This window comes from Podarcis vaucheri (genome assembly GCF_965113315.1).
Source record: "Podarcis vaucheri genome assembly, chromosome: 11".
In the NCBI taxonomy this organism is placed as follows: domain Eukaryota; kingdom Metazoa; phylum Chordata; class Lepidosauria; order Squamata; family Lacertidae; genus Podarcis; species Podarcis vaucheri.
This window is the reverse complement of record NC_138749.1, coordinates 16,956,483-16,979,192: the sequence shown is the minus strand read 5'-3', so window position 1 is coordinate 16,979,192 and position 22,710 is coordinate 16,956,483. Positions and strand designations below refer to the sequence as shown.

The window sequence follows — 22,710 nt, the reverse complement described above, 5'->3', positions numbered from 1 at the left end:
AATTTTTAATATTCAAAATAAATAAGATAAAATATAGGCAGGCTGTAAGGACTGATGGCTTATCATCCAGGGCTTTGGATCCTAAAATAAGTTAAGGAAGTTCATGGAAGAAGTTCCCGCCTCTCCAAAGGGTAGCTTGAAAAATAAAGAGGGCGTAGGAAAGTTTCATTCCTGGAACTTCCCGAATGAATCCAACCCCAGCTGAATATTTGTGCCCTGCTGCAAAAAAATGGAAGTTTGTTATTATTTATTAAATAGGGTGGTTTACAATATAACGTTTACAAAGATAAAGGCTATAGTCTGACATACTCATTATTAAGAACTGACAGTCTTTCCTTTAGGCCCCCTCAGTGCAGACTTTAAGAATTCATGGCTTGTGTGATTCAGAGCAGCTTTCTCGTAGTGTATTATGTGCCTCATGTAGTTTACATTTTTGTAAAAGATGTATGTTGTTTTGTGATGACGTGGCTCTAAAAACTATAAATACGTACACTAGTTTAAGAGTTCCCCCCAAATAAGTGTTCAGTATGGTGTGGTTGTGAAATTTTTCATAATTTCGGGAACAGGTGTTACCAAATGAAACTTGAAATGTAATGATTTTGAAAGAGATGATAAATTTCATAACTTCTTAATTACATAACTTCAAAATAGGATGCACATACAGTGCCTCGCTTAGCTGAAATTATCCACAGTGAAAGGAACATTTATTACATCTGAAAGACAGTCTATCTCCTCTTTAAGAATTTGGCCATTTTGTTAAATTGTTTTGTTTACTGTGTAAATACCTCCAATTTAAAACAATTTGTATTTTTGTCAGATTTTGGCATAGTAGAGATAACTGTAATGGCAGCACTACTTTATATATAAATTTACTTAACCAACTTTGTGACCTCTTGTATAATTAGAATGTCTTAGAGGTAAACCTTGAACTTGAAAACTTGTCAATTGATGGCAATTGTCTAATCCAGGCATCCCCAACCTGCGGCCCTCCAGATGTTTTGGCCTACAACTCCCATGATCCCTAGCTAACAGGACCAGCCGTCAGGGATGATGGGAATTGTAGTCCAAAACATCTGGAGGGCCAGAGGTTGGGGATGCCTGGTCTAATCATTCTCTTGCTTCAAATGAATATCCACATAGAATGCTTTTATTGTTTCAGGATTATTTACAGCTGCTAGGTCATACCTACACCTCTTAGGTTTTAATAATTGGAACTGTATTTTATTAACTAAAATCAGTTGCTTTTTCATGGTAAACACTTGCATATTTCATGGCACAGTCTTAAAAGTGTACATTTCTGATATAAACAGAGGCTGAGATCCAAAGAACTGCATGTGCAAAGCTATTCAAATCTGGGGAGAGGGCTAGGGGTGCTTCCTCCTTGTGAAGTGGTTTCCTGAAATTAGAATGGCTTTTTGAAATGGGGAAATGTGCATCTACATGTATTCTGCATGGTGCTTGAGATCTTGTCCATATTGTTGGAAATAACATTTTTGAAAGGTATGTAGCCAACCTTCAGTTTATTTCGCTTGATTCGGCGTTTTACATAGTACAGCAGAAATATACTTTACAGACTTCTCCATTATTTGGTCTTGAGTCTTAATAATAATGCATGGGTATTCTGTTTCCTGTGTAAGATTTCTAACGTGATGGAATTCTCTCTAGCCACAGTGTAACAGTTGTACTTGCAGACTTGCCAAATCTGCCTTTCCAATGTTCCATTTGAAGAAGTACAACTCTGAATTGTCGAAAGCCCAAATAGATTTTCCAGTTCTGTAATTACTGGAAATAATATTGTTGCCACTTCTCAGAAATTCACTGCTCATTTCTTGCATTTTGTTGACTGTATAGCAGGGGTCGGCAACCTAAGGCCCATGGGCCGCAAGCGGCCCACGGGGGTCGATTAACCAGCTCCCGCCCCGCCCCCAACCAAGCCACCTACTTGGTGAGTCCCCGCACGCTGCACTAAACCAGCATGGCACGGGGACTTGCTTCCGCAGTGCTGGAAATCACGTCAACGCAGATGCTGGACCAGGCAAGGTTAACCTTGCTGACCCCTGCTCTATAGCCTATGGAAAACAGTTAGTGCCTCATACAGAACTTATTTAGGTGGCATATATAACAAAAAGCCACCCTCACCTTTAACAATAAAACAACAATATAGAATGTATTTTATATTTGTTTATATATTGTCCACTCAAATAAAATAGCAAGACAGTGTGGAATATACTGTTATATGTGAATACAATAAAACATCATATACTGTAGAAACAATACAAAATTATCTCAGTAATGATTTATACAAGAACCCTGAACCTGGCTCTATGGCCTACAAGCAGCTGATGTAGAATTTTTTATAGCAAGGCTGTCGCATGCTGTCGGCTGTCCTCCCCCATCACGCAGCATTGCCATTTCATTCTGCTCCAGGTTAAGTTTCTGGACCAGGGCCACGGGAAGCCCCAGGTAGAGCGTATTATAGTAATCTATTCTCAAGGTTAGCAGGGCATGTACTACAGTGGCCAGGTTATCTTGACCCCAAGATGACTGTAATGGCATGCCAAATAAAATTGGTGAAAGGTGGAGAAGTATTTCATTGGGATATTGAGGTCCTGAGCTGTATAGGGCTTTGTAAATCAAAAATTTGAATGACTCTGGTACATTTTAAAACAAAACCTATCTGTTGGGACTTGGTTTTTATTCACTGGCAAAATAAAAAATCTGGGCTGCTATATTTCTTATCCAGATTTTACTATATGTCCAACATTCTCTGTATTTTAAGTAAAGGTCATTACTTTTTATTTGAAACTCTAAAGGAATATAAAATTACTTATTTTTCTTATAAGAGATCTAAACTTCATCACAATTAATTAGAATACTATTTTGGAAGAGCTTCAAATACAGCAAAGATACAGCAAAGCTTTAGGTAGAGGATGGAATTACTCCATATGCAGAAATAGTGATTAGAACAGAACAGTTGCCTCCATTCTGTCAAAACTTCTCTAGAGTTTAGGCATGCTTTAATACAGCTATAAAGAAGAGCATCAGAAATTATTTTACAAACTATGAATTACCATGGTATTATAGTGATACAAAATGTTTCTATGACAGTGATAGCTTATTGCTAATAAAAATGACAGAACTACTGATTCCCATTAGAAAAGGGGGGGGCACACAACTTCCTAGGCATGATCACAGATGAAAAGAATCTCTAAAAATGTTGATTCAGTACTAAGTTATGTATGTATGGGGGGATTAGTAGAAGAATGGAGTCAACAAGGAACAGGCTATGCATAGATCAGTTGTCATGAGAAATTATTCAGACCAAAGAGAAGAGAAGAATTGGTGGTTTGAGACAGTATTTTAACTGTCTCCTTTTGCACACAGTTTCTGCTTAAAGGGGATTAGCAGAAGTTACTAGTTCTTGCCAGTGTGCCTCAGAATACAAGGTTGAGGGAGGCTTCTTTACCCAGGAGGTCAAATCCTACGATTTGTAAATTCTTGCAAACTCGATCACTGGCTCTGCGGGTTGTGGCAGACGCAAGGGGAACAGGTTTGCTAAAGTAAATGTGGTAACAGAACTATACCAGCCTTAGAAAGAATAATGTTAAGGCTGTTCATTCTGTGCCATAACAAAATACATTTTCTTCACATGAAACATTTCAAATATTTCTAAATGATATATATACTTTTGATTTGCTGATTCATCATTATTATAATGAATGACATTATTATTATTATTCTCAAAATAAGGAAAATGTTGGCTTCACTTGCCTAAAATCACTTTTTAAGCATTCTGTGAGCCTACTTATGTTTTGCATTTAAGCATTTTGTGGGGAGAGTGTATGCACAATTATGTTGCTACTTTGAAACTTTTCTTCAAAGATGGCATTTTCAAAAAAAAAAAATCCTTTGGGGGTATTTTCTTGGACAATTCTTGCAAGATAAGAGTTGTCATTGAAGGTTGCTAGAATGATTGTTTCATGAAGGATATGTTGTTTATTATTATTTTCTTACTTTCTCTGTAGATTCAGCTGAATCTCCCTTTTTTCCTAATTATACTATCATATCATATCATATCATCATATCATATCATATCATATATACACTTATACCAGTTTGTTTTTGAGTGTTTGAGGTTATGTAGTCGCAATTGCTCCACACATGCATGAGGAAGGAGTAACCAAACACGTGTCTCTGATTAACCCCAAAACTACAAAAAAGGACCCCTTCCCCCAAACAGCCTATTTAAATGTCATCAGAATAGAAGTAAGAGCTGCCTCTAGAAATCAGTGGAGAAAAACAGTTTTTTAATGTAGCTGACTTTGACACTAGTGTGCTCACCCCATTCTGCCCCTTACCCCTGAACAGCCCAATTAAAATAAGATGTTCGGTGGACCCAGGATGCTGGATAATGGTATGGTCAGAAATGTGAGTGGGAAGGAATTGAACTGCACTCAACATTGAGAGCCAGTGTGGTGTAGTGGTTAAGAGCGGTAGTCACGTAATCTGGGTAACCGGGTTCGTGTCTCCGCTCCTCCACATGCACCTGCTGGGTGACCTTGGGCCAGTCACACTTCTGTGAAGTCTCTCAGCCCCACTCACCTCACAGAGTGTTTGTTGTGGGGGAGGAAGGGAAAGGAGATTGTTAGCCGCTTTGAGACTCCTGAAGGGGAGTGAAAGGCGGGATATCAAATCCAAACTCTTCTTCTTCTTCTTCTTCTATGCTTGTAATACAAAATAGTGCACCTAAAATTACTAAATGCAATACAAGAATGAAAATGGTCCCTGCCTGCAAGTTGACAATGCACTGCCTTATTGCGGCCTGTTACAAAATTGCTAGCCTTCTATCCTGGGATTCAGCTCCAGCCACATGTTCTTTTCAGCCTGTCAAAGAGCTGTTTGTCAGGCTGCAGGGAACCCAGTTTATATGGATAAGAAGATGCACAGGGATGACTCTCGGTGGGTCTTCCTTCACTTACAGTTGTTCTTCCCACAGCATGCTAAACAGCTGTTTGATGGGCTGGGGGTGGAGGAAGCTTGATTTTCAGTGCCAGTCGGCTGGGGAGCATGAGAGGCACATGACGGTATCATGTATCATCCCTCCTTACCCTCTATCTGTGTGCGGGGGAGCGTTAATTTGTACATAGCCCTCAAACAAATGTGGCCCATACAGCTATCAAGGTTGCTTACCAGTGATCTAAATGTTTATAATTACATGAATATGGTGCTTACATGCCTTTTCTCTGTATGTGTTAGTGTAGGAGATGAAAATACTTTCCCATGAAGGAAATTAGCTGCAAATACATTTTCAGGTGTGCTTTTTTGAGGCTTTCCATTTCCTGGGAGCATTCTAGGAGTCTATGTCTGACTCTGTTTCTTTGGTTCTATTGCACTGCAGAGTGTTTGGAAGCATTTACTCCACAGTAGTTGTTTTATATGGAGGTTGTGAAATCGTAGTTTTCTTAGATGTACTATAGCTATAAAACCAAGTACCTGACTGATCTATACATGTCTTTAAAGCAGGTGTGGGTAAGCATTTCTAGCCAGTATCTCCCTACCTGTCAAATCAACTGATGTCGCACTGTCATTAGGTTACTCTGGTTTGAAGCCCTGGTTTTCGGACTTTAAAGCACAGTGTGGGCAATTCGAAAGCCCTTTTGCAAACAGCCCTCTCTAAACGTTCAAACATCAGTGGTTCAGAGAGCACTGTAAGGTTGCTTGCAAAAGGATTTCAAGCGTGTGGCTTGCCCCAAACTACATCAGAACCAAATGGGGATTCCTGGAAGGGCAGGTTTGGCCTGTGGGTTGGAGGTTCTCCACTTCTGGTTTATGTAAGTTTGTTTTACATAAAAAAAACATTCTCTCAAAATTATATTTTGTTAAAAATGGTTCATTGGTTAAGGATGCAATCCTGTGCACTTTCCTGGCAATTAACTCCTGGTGAGATTTACATCTGATGAGTATACATGCATAAGATTGTGCTCTAAATTATTTTGCTTTAGAGTAACATTAATGTTCAGTGCCAATTTCGCTAACCTTGTGACGTTTGCCAGATGTTTGCGCAACTGAGCTTTTCCAAGATCATAAAAGTGAAAGGCCCCATTGAAAGGTTTTGAGAAATGGGAATTCCACGACTTATTTAAACTCTTGGTCACTGTGCTTGTGTTTCAGACTTAGTTTAGCCTTTTTTTTAGCTACGCTTAAACTTGGACAATTTAAGCAGCTTTGCTATTAGGCATCTGGCTTCATTACAACTTCATCATATTTCTTGTGTTTGTCTTTCTATTACAGCCAGCAGCCAGCTTCAGGTGTAGCCTATTCCCATCCAACTACAGTTGCAAGCTACACTGTCCATCAGGCTCCTGTAGCTGCACACACAGTTACTGCTGCCTATGCCCCAGCAGCAGCAACGGTTGCAGTTGCAAGGCCTGCACCAGTGGCCGTTGCAGCTGCTGCAACAGCGGCAGCCTATGGAGGTTACCCAACGGCACATACAGCAACAGACTATGGTTATACACAGAGACAGCAAGAAGCTCCCCCGCCGCCACCTCCAGTCACAACACAAAATTACCAGGTACTTAATGGATAAACCATAATACTTGTGAAATTGAGTCTTTTACCTTCTAAAACATGATGGGCGATAGAATATGTTAAATATAGAGTAAGAATGTGCATGTATAACTGTTCTGTAGTTTAGGTCAGTTATTCACAGAACAGACCCTGACTGAGTAACGGTGAAATGTAATAGGGTAGCAGATCTACCGCCACATCTTCAGCCCTGTCACTCATGCTGGCAGGGGGCATGGGGACAGGCAAATTGCTGTGCCAGCCTGACGTTGGTGCAGTGATCAAGATAAATCAAGTCCAGTAACAACAGTGGGTCTGGGTTAAGATCCAGCACATCCTGGACTGGCTCAGCTCCATCTGCCCCTGGAATGGCCTGTTGGGGGACTTCCTGTGCTACTGCTGTTGTAGATGCCTTCAGTGGTACTTCCATGCACCCATATGTTTGGTAAGACAGTACAGAAATCTTTTTTCCCCTTTAGCTTGATCATCACATAGTCAAATATATTTTTAAAAACCTGAGGATAGCACTATAACACCTAGGGGAAGAAATATGTAAAACATTACTTAATGTGGAAAGTAACAATAATTTAAGTAATTATTAGCCACTGAACATTCCTAGCAAATTATTAACTGTAGCATAACCACCTCATCAGCATGCTGCAGAACTTTTAATTATTTAGCACTGTACATGCCTGCAGGCTACAACATATGTGAGATATTAGTAGATTATTATACACAACCTGAGATAAAAGGCAGTTGTATCCCAAAGAGAGCTCAGTTTCACAACAATCTATCAGCATCTCTACCTGCTCCGCACTTGATGTCACATATGGCACCTGGTATGGGAAAGGTGGGTGCAGTCTGGGGAAAACTTTTTATGAGATAAATTTGGCCTGCAACACTGGAGGTTCTCCAGCCTAATGTAGAGGTTTGTGCTTGGTGTCTTGTGGGTAAAGTGATGGTGATACAGCATTTTTTAAAAAATGTAGGGGGAAAGGCTGCTTAACAGGACATTAACATTTGTTTCTTTAATGCAAGATGTCCAGTACTAGCTTCATTTAATCTAGCAATCTTAGGCAAAAAATACATAGTTTGATCCTCAAAAATGTAGCTTATCAATTCTGTAGAATGTTTCTACTATTTTAAAGTCTGATTAATTAGAATAATCAAAATAATTCAGTAATAGTCCATGTATTTAATGGAAAAACTAATGTCCATGTGTTTTCTCCCCCACTCCCATGCTTCTTAAGGACACCTATTCATATGTTAGATCTACTGCCCCAGCTGTAGCTTATGACAGCAAGCAATACTATCAACAACCCACAGCCACTGCAGCTGCAGTGGCAGCTGCTGCCCAGCCACAGCCTTCTGTGGCTGAATCGTATTACCAAACAGGTGAGTTGCAAGCTTTAAAGAGAACTCCAGCTTTTTTGTTGTGATATAGTTCACAAATGTGTTACCATCTGCAGATGCTCAGAATCTAGTAAATAAAATAGTTTGTTAATAGCTTGGTTTTCAATGGTTAACTGTTCGGTGGTTAAGTTAGTATTTGTAAAGCAGTTAGGGCCCAGATATGCAAATATTAACAATCCCCTAGCTTCTAAATGCTCATTTAACTGCTTTATTCAAAGAAAGATTCTAACATGACTGCATCACAGAGTGCATGCCATATTTTATCTTCTTAGGACTTAGAGGGTCTGCTTCCTAGGTAAAACATTTGGCCATTCTGAACTTTTAAGTTCAGAGCAACCTTTGAAGAACAACCTTTTTTGTGACTGCCACAAATAAAGGTCAAAGCTTTTGAGAGTGTCACTCTAATGTATGCTCTTGTGCATATGTAGCCTCATGTGGCTTGGCACTGTTTTACAACTAGTCTACGCAGATGGGGAGCAAACTGCTATGTGTGAAGGAAATAGGAAAGGAGATGCTTTAAATTGTTGCAGAGTAACGGGGGCGGGGAGTTAACTGCTTTTAACGAGAGAGTTTTTTTGGTATAACTCAAATTAGTTTATTTTCTGGACATATCTGTATGGTGTGTTTTATAATGGAGCCCCATTCTAACTGGGAGCTAATCACCTCTTTTCATTAAACCAGATGTTGGTGGGAAAATTTTTTCATATAAATCGGTGGATAAAATATTAGATAGGAATGTTGAATAAGCATACATTGCAATTAATTTTTTTATTGTTGTCTTCGGTTTAGCCACTATTACGTGTGTTCAAAGAATGTGGAGGTAAACATGTTAGTTTAAGTGTTGTTGCACTGAAAGTAAAAGCACAAGCTTTAAGGTGCTGATCCCATTATTATAGTGATAGTAGTAATTTTATAATAGAAGTTCCAAGTGCAGAGCTTAAACTGTAGGATGAGATTTATTCCCATATTGTCTGCCTTATTCAGTAATAAGATAAAGTGAAAAAATTAAATGAAATGGGTTTTTAAATTACAATTTTTTACATGATTATTAAAAGATTCATGTAATTTTGCACTTTTGTCTTAATTAGCTCCAAAAGCCGGCTATAGCCAAGGAGCAACTCAGTATACTCAAGCCCAGCAAACTCGTCAAGTGACAGCCATAAAACCAGCCACTCCAAGCCCAGCTACTACCACTTTCTCCATATATCCTGTATCTTCCACTGTGCAACCAGTTGCAGCAGCAGCTACCGTTGTTCCCTCGTATACCCAAAGTGCTACATACAGTACAACAGCAGTTACTTATTCTGGTGAGTATTGCTTGAAGAAAGGATATTGGAGGCTAGAAATGACTATTTAGATGCCTTTGTAAGATCAAAGGTACAAATGCTGTGCTGAACATGTCTAGATTTTTCAAAGACAGGTTCTGTACTCAAATTACTTCTTGGGAACTTTTGCTTTGTCAAATGTGCTGATTGTGTGCAGGTTTACTCAGAAGTAAGTCAACTATGGCCAGTTGGATTTACTCTGAGGTAATGGTAGGATTACAAATTCAGACTCTTTAGAACAGGTGAAAAAGAGTCTTGATGGCAGACTGTTGGTGTAGAGCAGGTATCATCAACCTTTTCAGGCACAAGGTGATGCCTTACAGATCTATGTTGGACTGATTGTACAGGTTTGCTGTATGTTTGTGGATGTTGGCATTGCTCCACTAGAAAAAAATTGCTTTTTAAACTTGAAATAAACTCCTCTTTTCTGGCTGTGTAGCATTGCTTGGATATACAGATTGAGAATATTGGTTTTACTTTTAAGTACAAGTTTTGTGCATCTATGTTAATACTGAAATCCTTAATTAAGTGACACTGGTGTGCACTGTGCATTTATTACATTTAGATTTTCAAACTTTAACGTGCTTATAACTTACAACTTTTTTTGATCATTTAAAGGTACATCGTATTCCGGCTATGAGGCTGCAGTATATTCAGCTGCATCATCTTACTATCAACAGCAGCAGCAGCAGCAGAAACAGGCGGCAGCGGCAGCTGCTGCTGCTGCTGCGACAGCCGCCTGGACAGGGACCACCTTCACGAAAAAGGCACCATTCCAAAATAAACAGTTGAAACCAAAACAGCCTCCCAAACCACCCCAGATCCACTATTGTGATGTTTGTAAGATCAGCTGTGCTGGACCACAGGTATTGCTGCTTTCTGATTATGAACTTAATTGCTTCGTAAAATGAAACAATTAGTATATGCCAAATATTCAGGGAAGGGTCAATAAGTTTTTGGCTTCAGGGTTATTTCAGTTTAAAATATTCCAATTGCACTTTGGTTTTCAAACGTTTTAGAAGTTGAACGGACTTCCGAAACTTACTCCATTTGACTTCCAAGATACGACTGTATAATTATGTGGAGGAGTGTATTTTCTGCATACATTTCAGCAGCAAATCAGCTTCATGTTGGTTATCTCTTGCACTTTGCTTTTCAATGAACAGAATAATATGATAAATGAACTAAAGTATCCTGTTATTCATGTGGTGATTTAAACAGACTTACAAAGAACATTTGGAGGGACAGAAACATAAAAAGAAAGAAGCAGCATTGAAAGCATCACAGAACACAACCAGCAACAGTTCATCTGCTCGTGGGACTCAGAACCAGCTGCGTTGTGAACTCTGTGATGTGTCTTGCACAGGAGCTGATGCTTATGCCGCTCATATTCGTGGAGCGAAACATCAAAAAGTAAGCCTCTCCTTCCTCTGTCTTCCCATTTCTCAGGTTTTATACCCAGTTAGTGTCCCACCCTGGACAAAATGAATGGTCTGACAGGCAGGCAAAATTCATCGCATTTGATAGGAGGCTGAGACTGACCACTTTTCAGTTACCTGACACAGTATGCCTTTAGGTAATTCAGCCTCAAATGAATTGTGCTCTCAATTTGTCCTTTATAGCTATGGCTTTAATTCAAGCGAGGGCTTCATTCAGCAGTAAACGTGAGCCCCACCTTAGGCAGGGTTTGGTTGCACTTGGAGCTCCTGAATTGAGCCTATCAGAATAAGGCTTTCATTTGGAGCGAGGGAGAGAGAGGAGAGAGAATGATAAGTCTCTCTGATCTGAATCATAGAGTTGGAAGGGGCCTTGAGGATCAACTGATCGAACCTCCTGCAATGCAGGAATACAGCTGTCCCCTACAGGGATCAAAACCTGCAACCTTAGCATTATCAGCACCACTAACCAACTGAGCTACAACACATTAAAGAATCTGCAAACACACATCTCTACATAGTGTCCCATGTACTAGCTACCAACATGGACACAATCAGATCTTTATGCACTAGAGCCTCTTTTGGTGTCTCTGAAGGTGACAACAGAGGCAGTGTCAGAATTGTGCCAAATGTAAAAGGCACTGAATGTTAGTACCTCTTGCAGAGGAACAGTTGGGAGTACATCAGTTGTGGGGCAGGTGGGTGTGGCTGGGGTGCAGTTGCATGCAGTATTTCATGTGTGTATTAGACTCCATTAAGTTTCCCCTCATGAATTATGTGAATTCTTTTGAAGGTCCCTTGAAACTTATACTTTCATGCTCTTAGAAGTACAGACAGGATTCTAAATAGACGTTGGAACAGTTTTGTAGATTCTGCTATTAACTTTCTTCATTGGTGGTTCTAGGTGGTTAAGCTTCATACTAAACTTGGCAAACCCATTCCTTCAACCGAACCAAACGTCGTGACCCAGGCTACTTCTGCAACATCTGCTTCCAAACCAACTGCTGTCTCTTCAAACATTGCAACTAACAGCAGCACTGTGAATTCTTCCGTTTCATCTTTGGCAGTGAAAATTCTTACTCCTTCCGCCAATGTGCTACTTAGCACAACATCCAACAACAAGGCAACAATAGTTCCAGCTAATGTTGCTGTAAAGAAAATATCCACACCCAAAATTAACTTTGTTGGTAAGTACTGAAGTATTTTAGTGAGAAGTTCAGCAAGATACACTAAATAAGCTTATGCAAGAACAGGTTTAAAATGAGTGTCTGCTATGATTTTAACAGCTACTGGAAATTATAATTTTCTCTCTGCTTGGCTGCATGAAGCCCATCAAACCAAGCATCTGTTTGCAGTTCTAAGCACTGTCTCTCTCATGGCAATGTTTGTCTCATGCACACAAACTGCTACTCAAATGGTTTAGGAAAGTATTATATCAACACTTCTCTGCTCCAACACGCCTTTTATTAGAGATTACAATACTGAACATGGGGCTACCATGAAACACAACTCCTAATGTTGTATGAACAATGCATTTTCAATAGCTGTCCTAGAGTTTTGTTTGGTCAAGGCTCAGCATGTTCATGTCTTGCGCCCAATTATCCTGTCCTCTTGAACGTCCCGTGCTGTGCTGTCATTATTAAAACAAACCATACAGTTTATTTGAACTTGTATTTTATTTATTTTAACTGTTGAACATTTATGTTACCTGTTCTTTGAGGAAAATACTACAGTATTGTGCTATGGTTTGCTTGCTTGTTTATTATTTACAGAATATCCAGGTTTTTAAGCAGTAGGCCAGCATCCCCTTCGTTGTGGCAAGAAATGTGACTTGAAAATGTAATGTAAATTAATATTCACTTGTGAAATGTTTCATATTAGGTGGTAACAAGCTACAGACAACAGGAAGTAAAGTGGATGAATTAAAAGCAGTAGAAAATATAAAAACTACTCCTTCTGTTGCTGCAGTGCAAACACAGGAAATTAAGCCAGATATGTCTGCTGAATCGGTAACATCTACAGCTCTTGCTGCTTTGCAAAGTGAGGTCCAACCAGTGGGTCATGACTATGTCGAAGAGGTATTCATTCGAAAACTATGTTCATTAAATGCAATTAAACAAAACTGCTGAATTAATGTGTTAGATTACTTTATATGGCTCAGAAGTGTGAAATCATGCTGATAATTAAATTAGCTTCATGTCTCTGTGTGAGGCAACTACTTGACTATTTTGTCTATGAAAGAATTTGCAGTGGAGTACGGCGTTTCTGTGCGCTGCTCTGGTTCACCAGAAGCAGCTTAGTCATGCTGGCCACATGACCCGGAAGCTGTACGCTGGCTCCCTCGGCCAATAAAGCGAGATGAGCGCCGCAACCCCAGAGTCGGTCACGACTGGACATAATGGTTTACCTTTTTACTAATAGCATTGCTGCTGACTTCACAGCCTTTGTCTTCAGGTAAACTAGAGTGTGAATACTGAGACTGTCTTAACAATTCTGATCACTGAGGACATGGAGTGTCCTTCAAAACTGACTGTTCAGAGTTCCAGCTCCAAAGGAACAGGTAGTGGGAATCAAGCGTTGACACTGATTTTGAAATTTTGCAAATCTGGAACAGTGGTTACATCAATATAGTGTGTTGATATGTTGCACAGTTGCACCTACACTGTAGTGTGCCATCAGTATTAACTGATGAATTTGTGCTTTTGCATTCACAGCATTACTGAGTGTCAGCTTTCACTCAGTAAAAGGAAAGACAAGAGATGAACATGCAGTAGCCTTCCACTTAGTGAGGATTCTTAACTTTCCTAACTATTGTTTTTCACTGCATGCTGCTCTGAAAATGTGCTCAGAGCAAATGTAGTTTTAGGGAATAGTGTATTGCTTGATAGCATAGTTCTGAATGATTTACAATAAATAGCATTTTTAACAAATCTGAAATATCACCTTGGAATACCTCATCAAAATTCAGACAGTTAAGAATTAAACCAACAGTTCTCCAACTTATTTGTTTAATGAATTCAGATGTAAGCACTCTGAAATAAAGTGGTTTTTGTCTGTTTCCTGAAAGCCATCAGGAAAGAAAAGGAGTTAAATGCCTCTGCTGGGAGCTTCACAGATGGGGCAAAATTTGAGAACATTGTAAATTTAATAGCTACTGACCTTAAATGGCAGAGACACTCAAAAGTGACCTTCCTCAGAAGATCTGAGGCTCAGGGCAGGATAGATGGACATTCTTTCAGGAATCCAGGTCCCATATTGTGTTGGGGGGTCTGTGTCTCATAGGTCTAACACAGGTTCTGATTAGGCCTTTGAAACCCTTTTCCCCAGACCATGGCCAGCTGCCACATGTGTTACATATGTGACAGCAGATGAGAGGCAGGTAAGGACATGACTCCAAAGGAACAATCAGGAGCTTAAAGTGAGGGGCAAATCCACACCATAAATTCAAAGCATCAAATGCATATTTAAAGTACTTGGCTTTCCCCAATAAATCTTGGAAACTGGTTTGTTATGGGTACTGGGAATTCTGTCTCTGTAGAGGGGAAGTACAGTTCTCAGGATTCTTTGGGAGAAGTAATGTAGCTTAAGTGTGCATTGTATTTGCTTTAAAAGTACAGTGTTTATTTGCCTTGAGTTCCCAATTGTTCCTTTGCAAGCAGGGCTTGCTGACAGAGAGTTCCACTAGGAAGTTCCCCATCCGGGATCTAGTTCTCCAACCTTAGTGTAGGGTTTTCAAGGTCATAATCAGCATTTTGAAGTGGGCCTAGAAATGCATAGCTAACCCCTGTAGATCTTTCAGGACAAGCATTACATGCAGGGTGTAGATCTTTCAGGATCAATATCCTACACAGTTTGCTCTGTTCAAAATTCTAGTCACCAGGGGTCAGCAACCTAAGGCCCATAGGCCGGAAGCAGCCCATGGGGGTCGTTTGACCGGCCCATGAGCAGCCCCCAAACTGAAGTGCCCGCTCGCGCGCTGTGCTAAAGTGGCGTGGCGCGGGGACTTGCTTCCTTGGCGCCAGAAATCACATCTGTGCAAACGCAGATGCCCCAAAATGCGTCTGCACATGTGCAGACACCGAAAATCACATGCGCGATCCAGCCCATGAAGCGATCTCCACGGGACCGATCCGGCCCAGGCAAGATAAACCTTGCTGACCCTTGCTCTGGACTGTAGCTTCCAAACTGCCTTCAAAGGCAGCCCGATTCAAAACATCTTAGTAGTTACTGTGCTTGCTCTGGTGTTTAGAAAAGATTTGAACAGTGAAAGGACATCTATAGAACGGTGTTTTGGAGTAATAGAGTGTTCTTCAGCGATTGAGAATAGTGCCTCAACATAGTGTTCCAAAGTAGAACTATTGCAAACTTGCTCCAGAAAAATCCAAGGGGGGTTGGAGTGGCAAGTTACCTTACTTAAGGAGGTGTTTTAGCAGCTGTGTCTCTAGCAGAGGCATTTGCTATATGAACTAGTTCAGGGGCGCAGGATAGATCTAGATTTCTGAAAGAGGTGCTCGCATGGGTAGAAGTGCTTTGTTGGCTATGAGAAACAAAAAGCTTTGCACTTGATCTGGAACACAACAATTAACTTGGAAAACAGGTAATTCAACTTTGATATTAGACAATAGCAAAGGTAAGAATAGATATTTGGGTCAAAGTTGTCTTTTGTTTAAACCTAATGGAAGTCTGCTATAGCTGGTTAATACAGGTTCTCTGTCTCCACTGTTGCATAGATCTTATGCCAGAACATGTCTATGTGTGAAAAATTGACAAAAATCAGTTCAGTTTCTTTATGAAACCAAATTGTGTTAAATAACCATTTTTATACTGATTTTTCTTTATTTTTAAGGTACGGAATGATGAAGGGAAGGTTATTCGTTTCCATTGCAAACTTTGTGAATGCAGTTTTAATGATCCTAATGCCAAGGAGATGCATTTAAAAGGAAGGCGGCATAGATTACAATATAAGGTAAGTTGACTGTAGCAGCGTAAATGTTCTAGTTCTGTCTCTTTCAGTAAATCTGATGGTGATTGAGTTTTACTTGGTCTCTTCTAGGATGAAACCTAATAAGCAGGTAGTACATCTATTTTGAGCACCAACTGTTCCCTCCCCCAGCTGAACTATGGTAGCCATATAGTGTTTGCTCCACATATTAAGCTACTTATATGTATTGCAAGTGAAAGTATTGTATGAGGAGGGATGATACTGTAGCTTACTGTTTGCTCCTCATAATGTTTTTTAATATGAAGGATTGTGTCTCTGACTGCATTGCAGTTTTTGCTTTGTCTTGGTGAAAATAATTGGATCTGACCACAGGGAATAAATCTTACATGGAAATAAAATGAAAATTCTCCTTCTCTACAACAGAAAAAAGTAAACCCAGACTTGCAAGTAGAAGTGAAGCCAAGCATCCGGGCAAGAAAGATCCAGGAAGAAAAGATGAGGAAGCAGATGCAGAAAGAAGAATATTGGAGAAGACGCGAAGAGGAGGAACGGTGGAGAATGGAAATGAGGTAACATGTAGACTTTAATAGCAACCAGTGTACATTTTGTAAACCTGAATTAGTTTCCATTCTTTGTAACTATATTCCTATGAATGCTTGCCTTGGAAAACCTGGATAAATTTTACCTTTAAATAAATTATTGATAGCAGGCATAGAAAATATTTATAAAGAGTAAGAATGGCTTTTTATGGGTGTAATCCAGATCCTACTATGAATTCTGTAGCGAATATAGAATTATTGAACCTACAGCATCCAATATCTTTTTTAACATTTGAAGTTCCAAAAATTAATTTTGGCGGGACCTGAATTATTGAACATAAGGTCAATAAAAGGTATTTCTGCATCAACTGAAAGCATATGTGATTTAATTCATATACTTAGACGCTATGAGGAGGACATGTACTGGAGGAGGATGGAAGAAGAGCAGCATCATTGGGATGACCGCCACAGAATACCTGATGGAGGATATCCTCACGGACCTCCAGGACCTCTTGGACTACTTGGTGTTAGACCAGGAATGCCACCACAGCCCCAGGGACCAGCTGTGAGTAATGTTCACATAGTCTCTCTCCTCCTGATGTATTTGGTGCCACAGACTGGGGGTGGGGGGAACCTAGTAAGTCAATCAGGTCTGCAAATTATGCCTAGGCTTAGTAGCTAAGCATTGGCTTCTGCTAACCAACTGTGAAATCTAGAGCCATCATGATGGCACCATCATATTACATGCGTTATCAGGACACTTATTCCACCATCAAGTCTTAATCAGAGCCCCATCAAATGAAGGAAGGAATAACATATGTGATTGCAGTCTTTTGTTTCCATTTCCATTTCTTTATTTATGGTATTTGGTCCCTTGCGGTTCAGGACCATAGCTTACAGTGTCAAAAAGTGCCCCCCCCCCCAGTGATTACAAGGCGTTTCGGACCTAAAAAGAGAATCAAGCTCTTTCCTTTATTTGCCCCATCTTAATTTTTAAACTCAGACAAGATAACTGAATAAGGATTCTCTTACAGTGTGACCAGTTGAGATTCAGATTCCTGTATCTTTACATAGCTTTTGAATTTGATGTAATCTGTAACAAATAATAGTAAAACTTTGAAAGCCTTCCTAAGTCTTGGTCTGTATAACCCCATTTATTTTCCAGAGCAGGGAGAGCCTTTCTTTATCCCTGGTGTGTGGTTTTGATGCCAACCAATTCTTAATTTACATTTTTTCAAGATCTCGTTTTCTTTATGTGAGCTCTCTTAATGCACTTTATGGGGGGAACTTGATAATTTTAATAAAATAGCAAAGAACAGAAAGCAGGAAAACATAAAATGTATCTGATTTTTAAAATCCACTTTCTGTATTCAGCCTCTTCGTCGACCAGATTCTTCAGATGACCGTTACGTAATGACCAAACATGCTGCTATCTATCCAACTGAAGAGGAACTCCAGGCAGTACAGAAAATAGTTTCTATCACTGAGCGTGCACTGAAACTTGTATCTGATAACATGACTGACAATGAAAAAAACAAGAGCAAGGAAGGAGATGATAAAAAAGAGGGCGGTAAAGACAGGTATGTTTTATTGCCATTGTTGCCTGCAATCATTGTGCTTGGAGAGGGACTAAGACAAAATGGAGCATTTGCCCTACTTCATGCCAATTTCTTAAATTTCTGCACCCAGAAATAATGGATTCTGTTATCAGAATAATGGATCCCTCATTTTCACCAATGAAAGTTGTTTGCTTAGCAGGCATTCTCCAGAAGCAACTAGGAACTGCATTCTTTCAGCAGCAGCTGCACTTTGTTCATATGAAAAAGTCCTTCAGCTGTGCAATAGATTCTTAGCAGCACTTCAGACTACTTTTCCTTGGCTGAGGCTTTATCCTCTTGCTGATGGTGGTAATAATAATAATAATAATAATAATAATAATAATAATAATAATAATAATTTATTTATACCCTGCCCATCTGGGCGGCTTCCAAAAAAAAAAATACTGTAATAGATCAAACATTAAAAGCTTCCCTAAACAGGGCCTCTTTCAGATGTCTTCTAAAAGTCTGGTAGTTGTTGTTCTCTTTGACATCTGGTGGGAGGGCATTCCACAGGGAGGGTGCCACTCCCGAGAAGGCCCCCTGCCTGGTTCCCTGTAACTTGGCTTCTCGCAGTGAGGGAACCGCCAGAAGGCCCTCGGTGCTGGACCTCAGTGTCTGGGCAGAACGATGGGGGAGGAGACGCTCCTTCAGATATACTGGACCGAGGCCGTTTAGGGTAGAGAAGGACTAGCCCAGAACTCCACCCAGTGTGAGAAATGCCAAACTTTTCATTGCACCTCTTTACTGTCTGGATCTTTTTTTTCAAAACTTTGTGCTTTCTGCATAGAGTTAAAATGTACACTATGATGTACGTAGAGAATGACAGAATGCACACCGTCCTCACGGGGGGTTAGGGTAGTGTGTTCCACGTGAAGGGCTCTCCCTGCATTGGACTTGTTTTCTTTGAGTGCTTTGGCCCTTGAAACACCTGCTTCTCACCAAGACTTCATTTTTGCGCAGGGCTTTGAAAGGAGTCTTACGAGTGGGAGTGTTGGCGAAGGGTTTGCTGCTCCGAGGAGACCGAAATGTCAACCTTGTCTTGCTGTGTGCTGAGAAACCTACTAAGACATTGCTGAGTCGCATTGCTGAAAATCTGCCCAAACAACTTGCCGTATGTATGGTCTTGAAAACATTTGCTATTTTTCATAAAAGATTGAACTGGGGCTCTGCCAGTCAAATTTCCTCTGTCGTAATTTACTTTCAAGTAGGTGGACTAGTAATGAGCTATTTTCTAAATACAGGTATAGGTGCTCAGCCTGCAATGCATAGCTGCACTGCCATCCTGTAATAGGAATGCTCCTAGCCTCTTCACGGCTGTAGGAAGGCTGGAATAAGAGCCTTGTAGTACTCCTTAGGGACGCGGGTGGCGCTGTGGGTAAAACCTCAGTGCCTAGGACTTGCCAATCGTATGGTCGGCGGTTTGAATCCCCGCGGCGGGGTGAGCTCCTGTCTTTCGGTCCCAGCTCCTGCCCACCTAGCAGTTCAAAAGCACCCCTAAGTGCAAGTAGATAAATAGGTAAGGTATAGCGGGAAGGCAAACGGCATTTCCGTGTGCTGCTCTGGTGCCGGCTCGCCAGAGCAGCTTCGTCACGCTGGCCACGTGATCCGGAAGTGTCTCTGGACAGCCCTGGGCCCCAGCCTCTTAAGTGAGATGGGCGCACAGCCCTAGAGTCGGACACGACTGGCCCGTACGGGCAGGGGTACCTTTACCTTTACCTTTACCTTAGTACTCCTTGAGGATGGGGAAGATGGAAAAAAAGAACACCTCCCTTCCCAATCTCCTTAAAACTCCACATTGTGTTATATAGTGCTAAGGAACACTGGTAGGAGATTGGCTGCCAACCCCAAACTTGAGCATTTTATTGTTGTATAGCAGGTGCAGCGACCTCAGGCCTGGGGGCTGAAGGAAGCCCTCCAGGCCTCTCTGGCTCTGAGGACTCTCCCCTGGGCCACATGCCTCACTAGCCCTACTTCTCACACCCCTTGAGGGTAATAATAATAAAAATTTATTATTTATACCTTGCCCATCTGGCTGGGTTTTCCCAGCCACTCTGGACGGCTCCCAACAGAATATTAAAAACATGATGAAACACCGAGCATTAAAAACTTCCCTAAACAGGGCTGCCTTCAGATGTCTTCTAAAAGCCAGATAGTTGTTTATTTCCTTGGCATCTGATGGGAGGGCATTCCACAGGGCGGGCGCCAATGTAGGTCTTTCAAGACCGGTGTTATATGGTCTCGGCGGCCAGTTACCAGTCTAGCTGCTGCATTCTGGATTAGTTGGAATGTGCCTTTGAACTCTTCTAGTGCTTCTTGCTTGCCTGGAAGGAGAATGGAGAGTGGTGTGAAAGTACGTCTAGAAACTAGCCTGCTAATTAGGTAAAAAATGCACCTGTTACTCGACCCATTTATCTCTCTGGGTCCTCTCACAACTGGAATGGGCACACCCCCAGGCTACCCAGAAAGGAATGTTAGCCCACTTTTGCTATATTCATTCAGGGGGCAGGGGGAAGCAGAACTTTATTTTTTCTTTCTTCCATCCTAAAACCTTCCAATATACAATGGGAAGGCCTTAACCTCATAATGGCCACCTGCTCCTTCCCTCCAGGATACTGTAAATTTGTTACAGACTCAAGTAAGCCAGTTCTCTCTCACATCTTACTATCCTTTAATGTATGAATTCATGATTTAGTCAAGGTACAGTACAAGGTACCTTGGCTAAACTCCCAAGCAACTTGTGATGAACCTCCGGGTATTTTGGACTAGTCCCTTTTTGTGTGAAAACATTTAGCTTCTTATTTGCATTCTTTAGGTAATAAGTCCTGAGAAATATGAAATAAAGTGTGCAGGACAAGAAGCATCCATCATTTTGAATTCCTGTGTGGAACCTAAAATGCAAGTGACCATCACGTTGACATCACCAGTGATTCGGGAAGAGAACATGAGGGATGGAGGTTCGGAATCTGTTAAAAAATGCTCTATTTTAATTGGCTTATTCATTCTGTCATAAACGGCATTAAATCCTGGAAGGCAACATGCTGGCATGTGATACACATTTAATGGCAATTCATAAATCAAGCAGTCTTGTGTGTTTTTCCAAAACCTATTTTAGACTTATTCACTGCAACCAACAACCTCAGATTTCTGGAAAATGTAGGTGTTTTTTTTTAAATGTGCAAACCTGTCTTTCTTTGGAAAAAGTAAATGTTTATGACTCAAATACCTGCAAGTTGATAATCAAGAAGGCTTCCTCCCTAAGGGAGAAACTACACCAGGAAATTATATTGTATGTTTGAAACTGGATCAGTCTTAACCTTGACTTATATGGCACTTAGTTAATTTTTAAGTTCAAAGTGATTCTGGCTTTGCTTGGAGCAAGATGTGTATTTTTTTCCAGTTTTTTGAGGTTGGTTTCTGGACTGGAGTGCAAGACAAAGAGCTCCTAATATTGAGGTTGGAGTGTCTTAATTAAGCAGTACATTTGCAGTGTGTTTATAGTAAAGAGTGATAGCTGAGTTCAGTTAAGTAGATGTTGGAACTTTAAAACTCAATATGTATTTATGACCTGTGCGATCCTACTGGTGCCAGCAGTGTTGCTTTAGGGTCTCTTCTATAATTCTTTGAAAGCTACAAATGTTTTTAAGCCAGCAAGCATGATAATTTAATGTCTGCAATATGTTGGCTCTATTTAGAGGTCAGATAAAATGAACTTTCTTTTCTTTTGTCTTGTGTTGGTCAAAATAAACTTTTTGCAGGCACAGTGGTATTGCTGGCTAAGAATACATAAGCATAGGAAGTAAGGCTCTATTTAAGTTCTTGTTAGTGTAGCGTGAGTGTGCTTGTGTACATACAGCTGTGGAATGAATTCTTAGCATTATGCTTTCAATATTTGAATAATTGCTTATGTTATTTTTTAAAAGTATAACTATTCTAGAAGCAAGCTTTCTTAAAAAAACAAAGCTTGAATATTAATGTACATAGGATTTTTCTTCCTGGTTTTTAAAACACTGCTTAAATTTACATAATACCATTGGCTTTTAAATTCTGAAATAATCACAGATAACTTTGCTTGATTGCCCTGAGTTCTGTTTATTTATTCATCTTTACCAAACAACAGAATGAATGTCAGACATCACATTTGGTTATATGCAACCCGTAAAGATTTGGATAGAAAATTGCACAACTATTTTGAACACGATCTTGATGCCATTTCACTGTGCCAGTTAATTTCATGATTTGACTTCAAAAGGAAATAAAGCTCAATTTTTTTGTCTGACCCAAACATTAATTAGAGTTGCCATTCTAAGTTTGATAATACTAAGTTTGATAATATTAATAGAGGAAAGCAAAGCTTTTAAATTTTTTGAATCATTTCTTCAAGACACTGAGCAGCTTAAAATGAATATGTGAAAAAGTTTACCTCTGAAATATGTGGTTTAACTGCAAATTGCAGTAAACAAGACTTTTATAAAGATCATTGTTTATGTGCTGCAAAAAAAAAGTATACTCTTAACTGCAGCTCTTAATGCTCGGTGTCTTAACTTGGTTGATGGAATCTAGCTGGCTTTTGGGAGTTGAATTCAGGTGGCAAGGAAGGCTTTGCTGGAAGAACCCAATTTTAAGTAGATGTATTTCATTTGCTGGTTGAATAACATCTTATGTAATCCTATTCAGTTGCAAACTGAAGGGGAAGGGGAAGGTAAACACAAAACTGTTAACCATGTAGGATTTTTTTTCTTTACAGTTTTGTGCACTTAACAGTTAAATTTACAGAATTTGCTCTGGATATAAAGATTCTGTAACCCATGCTGCGGAATGTATTTCTTCAGCAAAGTGTATATGTTTATGTTTTTTATCCTTAGCTTATTAGCCCCGGTCCAAAGCCTT

General features: G+C 40.1%; 1 protein-coding gene across 2 annotated transcripts in view; it reads left to right on the top strand.

Annotated features, from left to right (window-relative positions):
• The window catches only part of ZFR (zinc finger RNA binding protein), a 33,598-nt gene that overhangs the window by 1,522 nt on the left and 9,366 nt on the right, over positions 1 to 22,710 (top strand). For both annotated transcript variants that reach the window (XR_014224473.1, XM_082241836.1), the window contains exons 3-15: positions 6,292 to 6,574; positions 7,818 to 7,962; positions 9,069 to 9,287; positions 9,924 to 10,171; positions 10,527 to 10,718; positions 11,646 to 11,928; positions 12,623 to 12,819; positions 15,588 to 15,707; positions 16,107 to 16,252; positions 16,625 to 16,787; positions 17,597 to 17,802; positions 18,784 to 18,934; positions 20,636 to 20,777. Coding sequence is in view for 1 of the 2 variants with exons in the window: in XM_082241836.1 (XP_082097962.1) it covers positions 6,292 to 6,574; positions 7,818 to 7,962; positions 9,069 to 9,287; positions 9,924 to 10,171; positions 10,527 to 10,718; positions 11,646 to 11,928; positions 12,623 to 12,819; positions 15,588 to 15,707; positions 16,107 to 16,252; positions 16,625 to 16,787; positions 17,597 to 17,802; positions 18,784 to 18,934; positions 20,636 to 20,777 (2,495 nt within the window). In the remaining variant the exon portion in view is untranslated. The remainder of the gene's footprint in view (positions 1 to 6,291; positions 6,575 to 7,817; positions 7,963 to 9,068; positions 9,288 to 9,923; positions 10,172 to 10,526; positions 10,719 to 11,645; positions 11,929 to 12,622; positions 12,820 to 15,587; positions 15,708 to 16,106; positions 16,253 to 16,624; positions 16,788 to 17,596; positions 17,803 to 18,783; positions 18,935 to 20,635; positions 20,778 to 22,710) is intronic.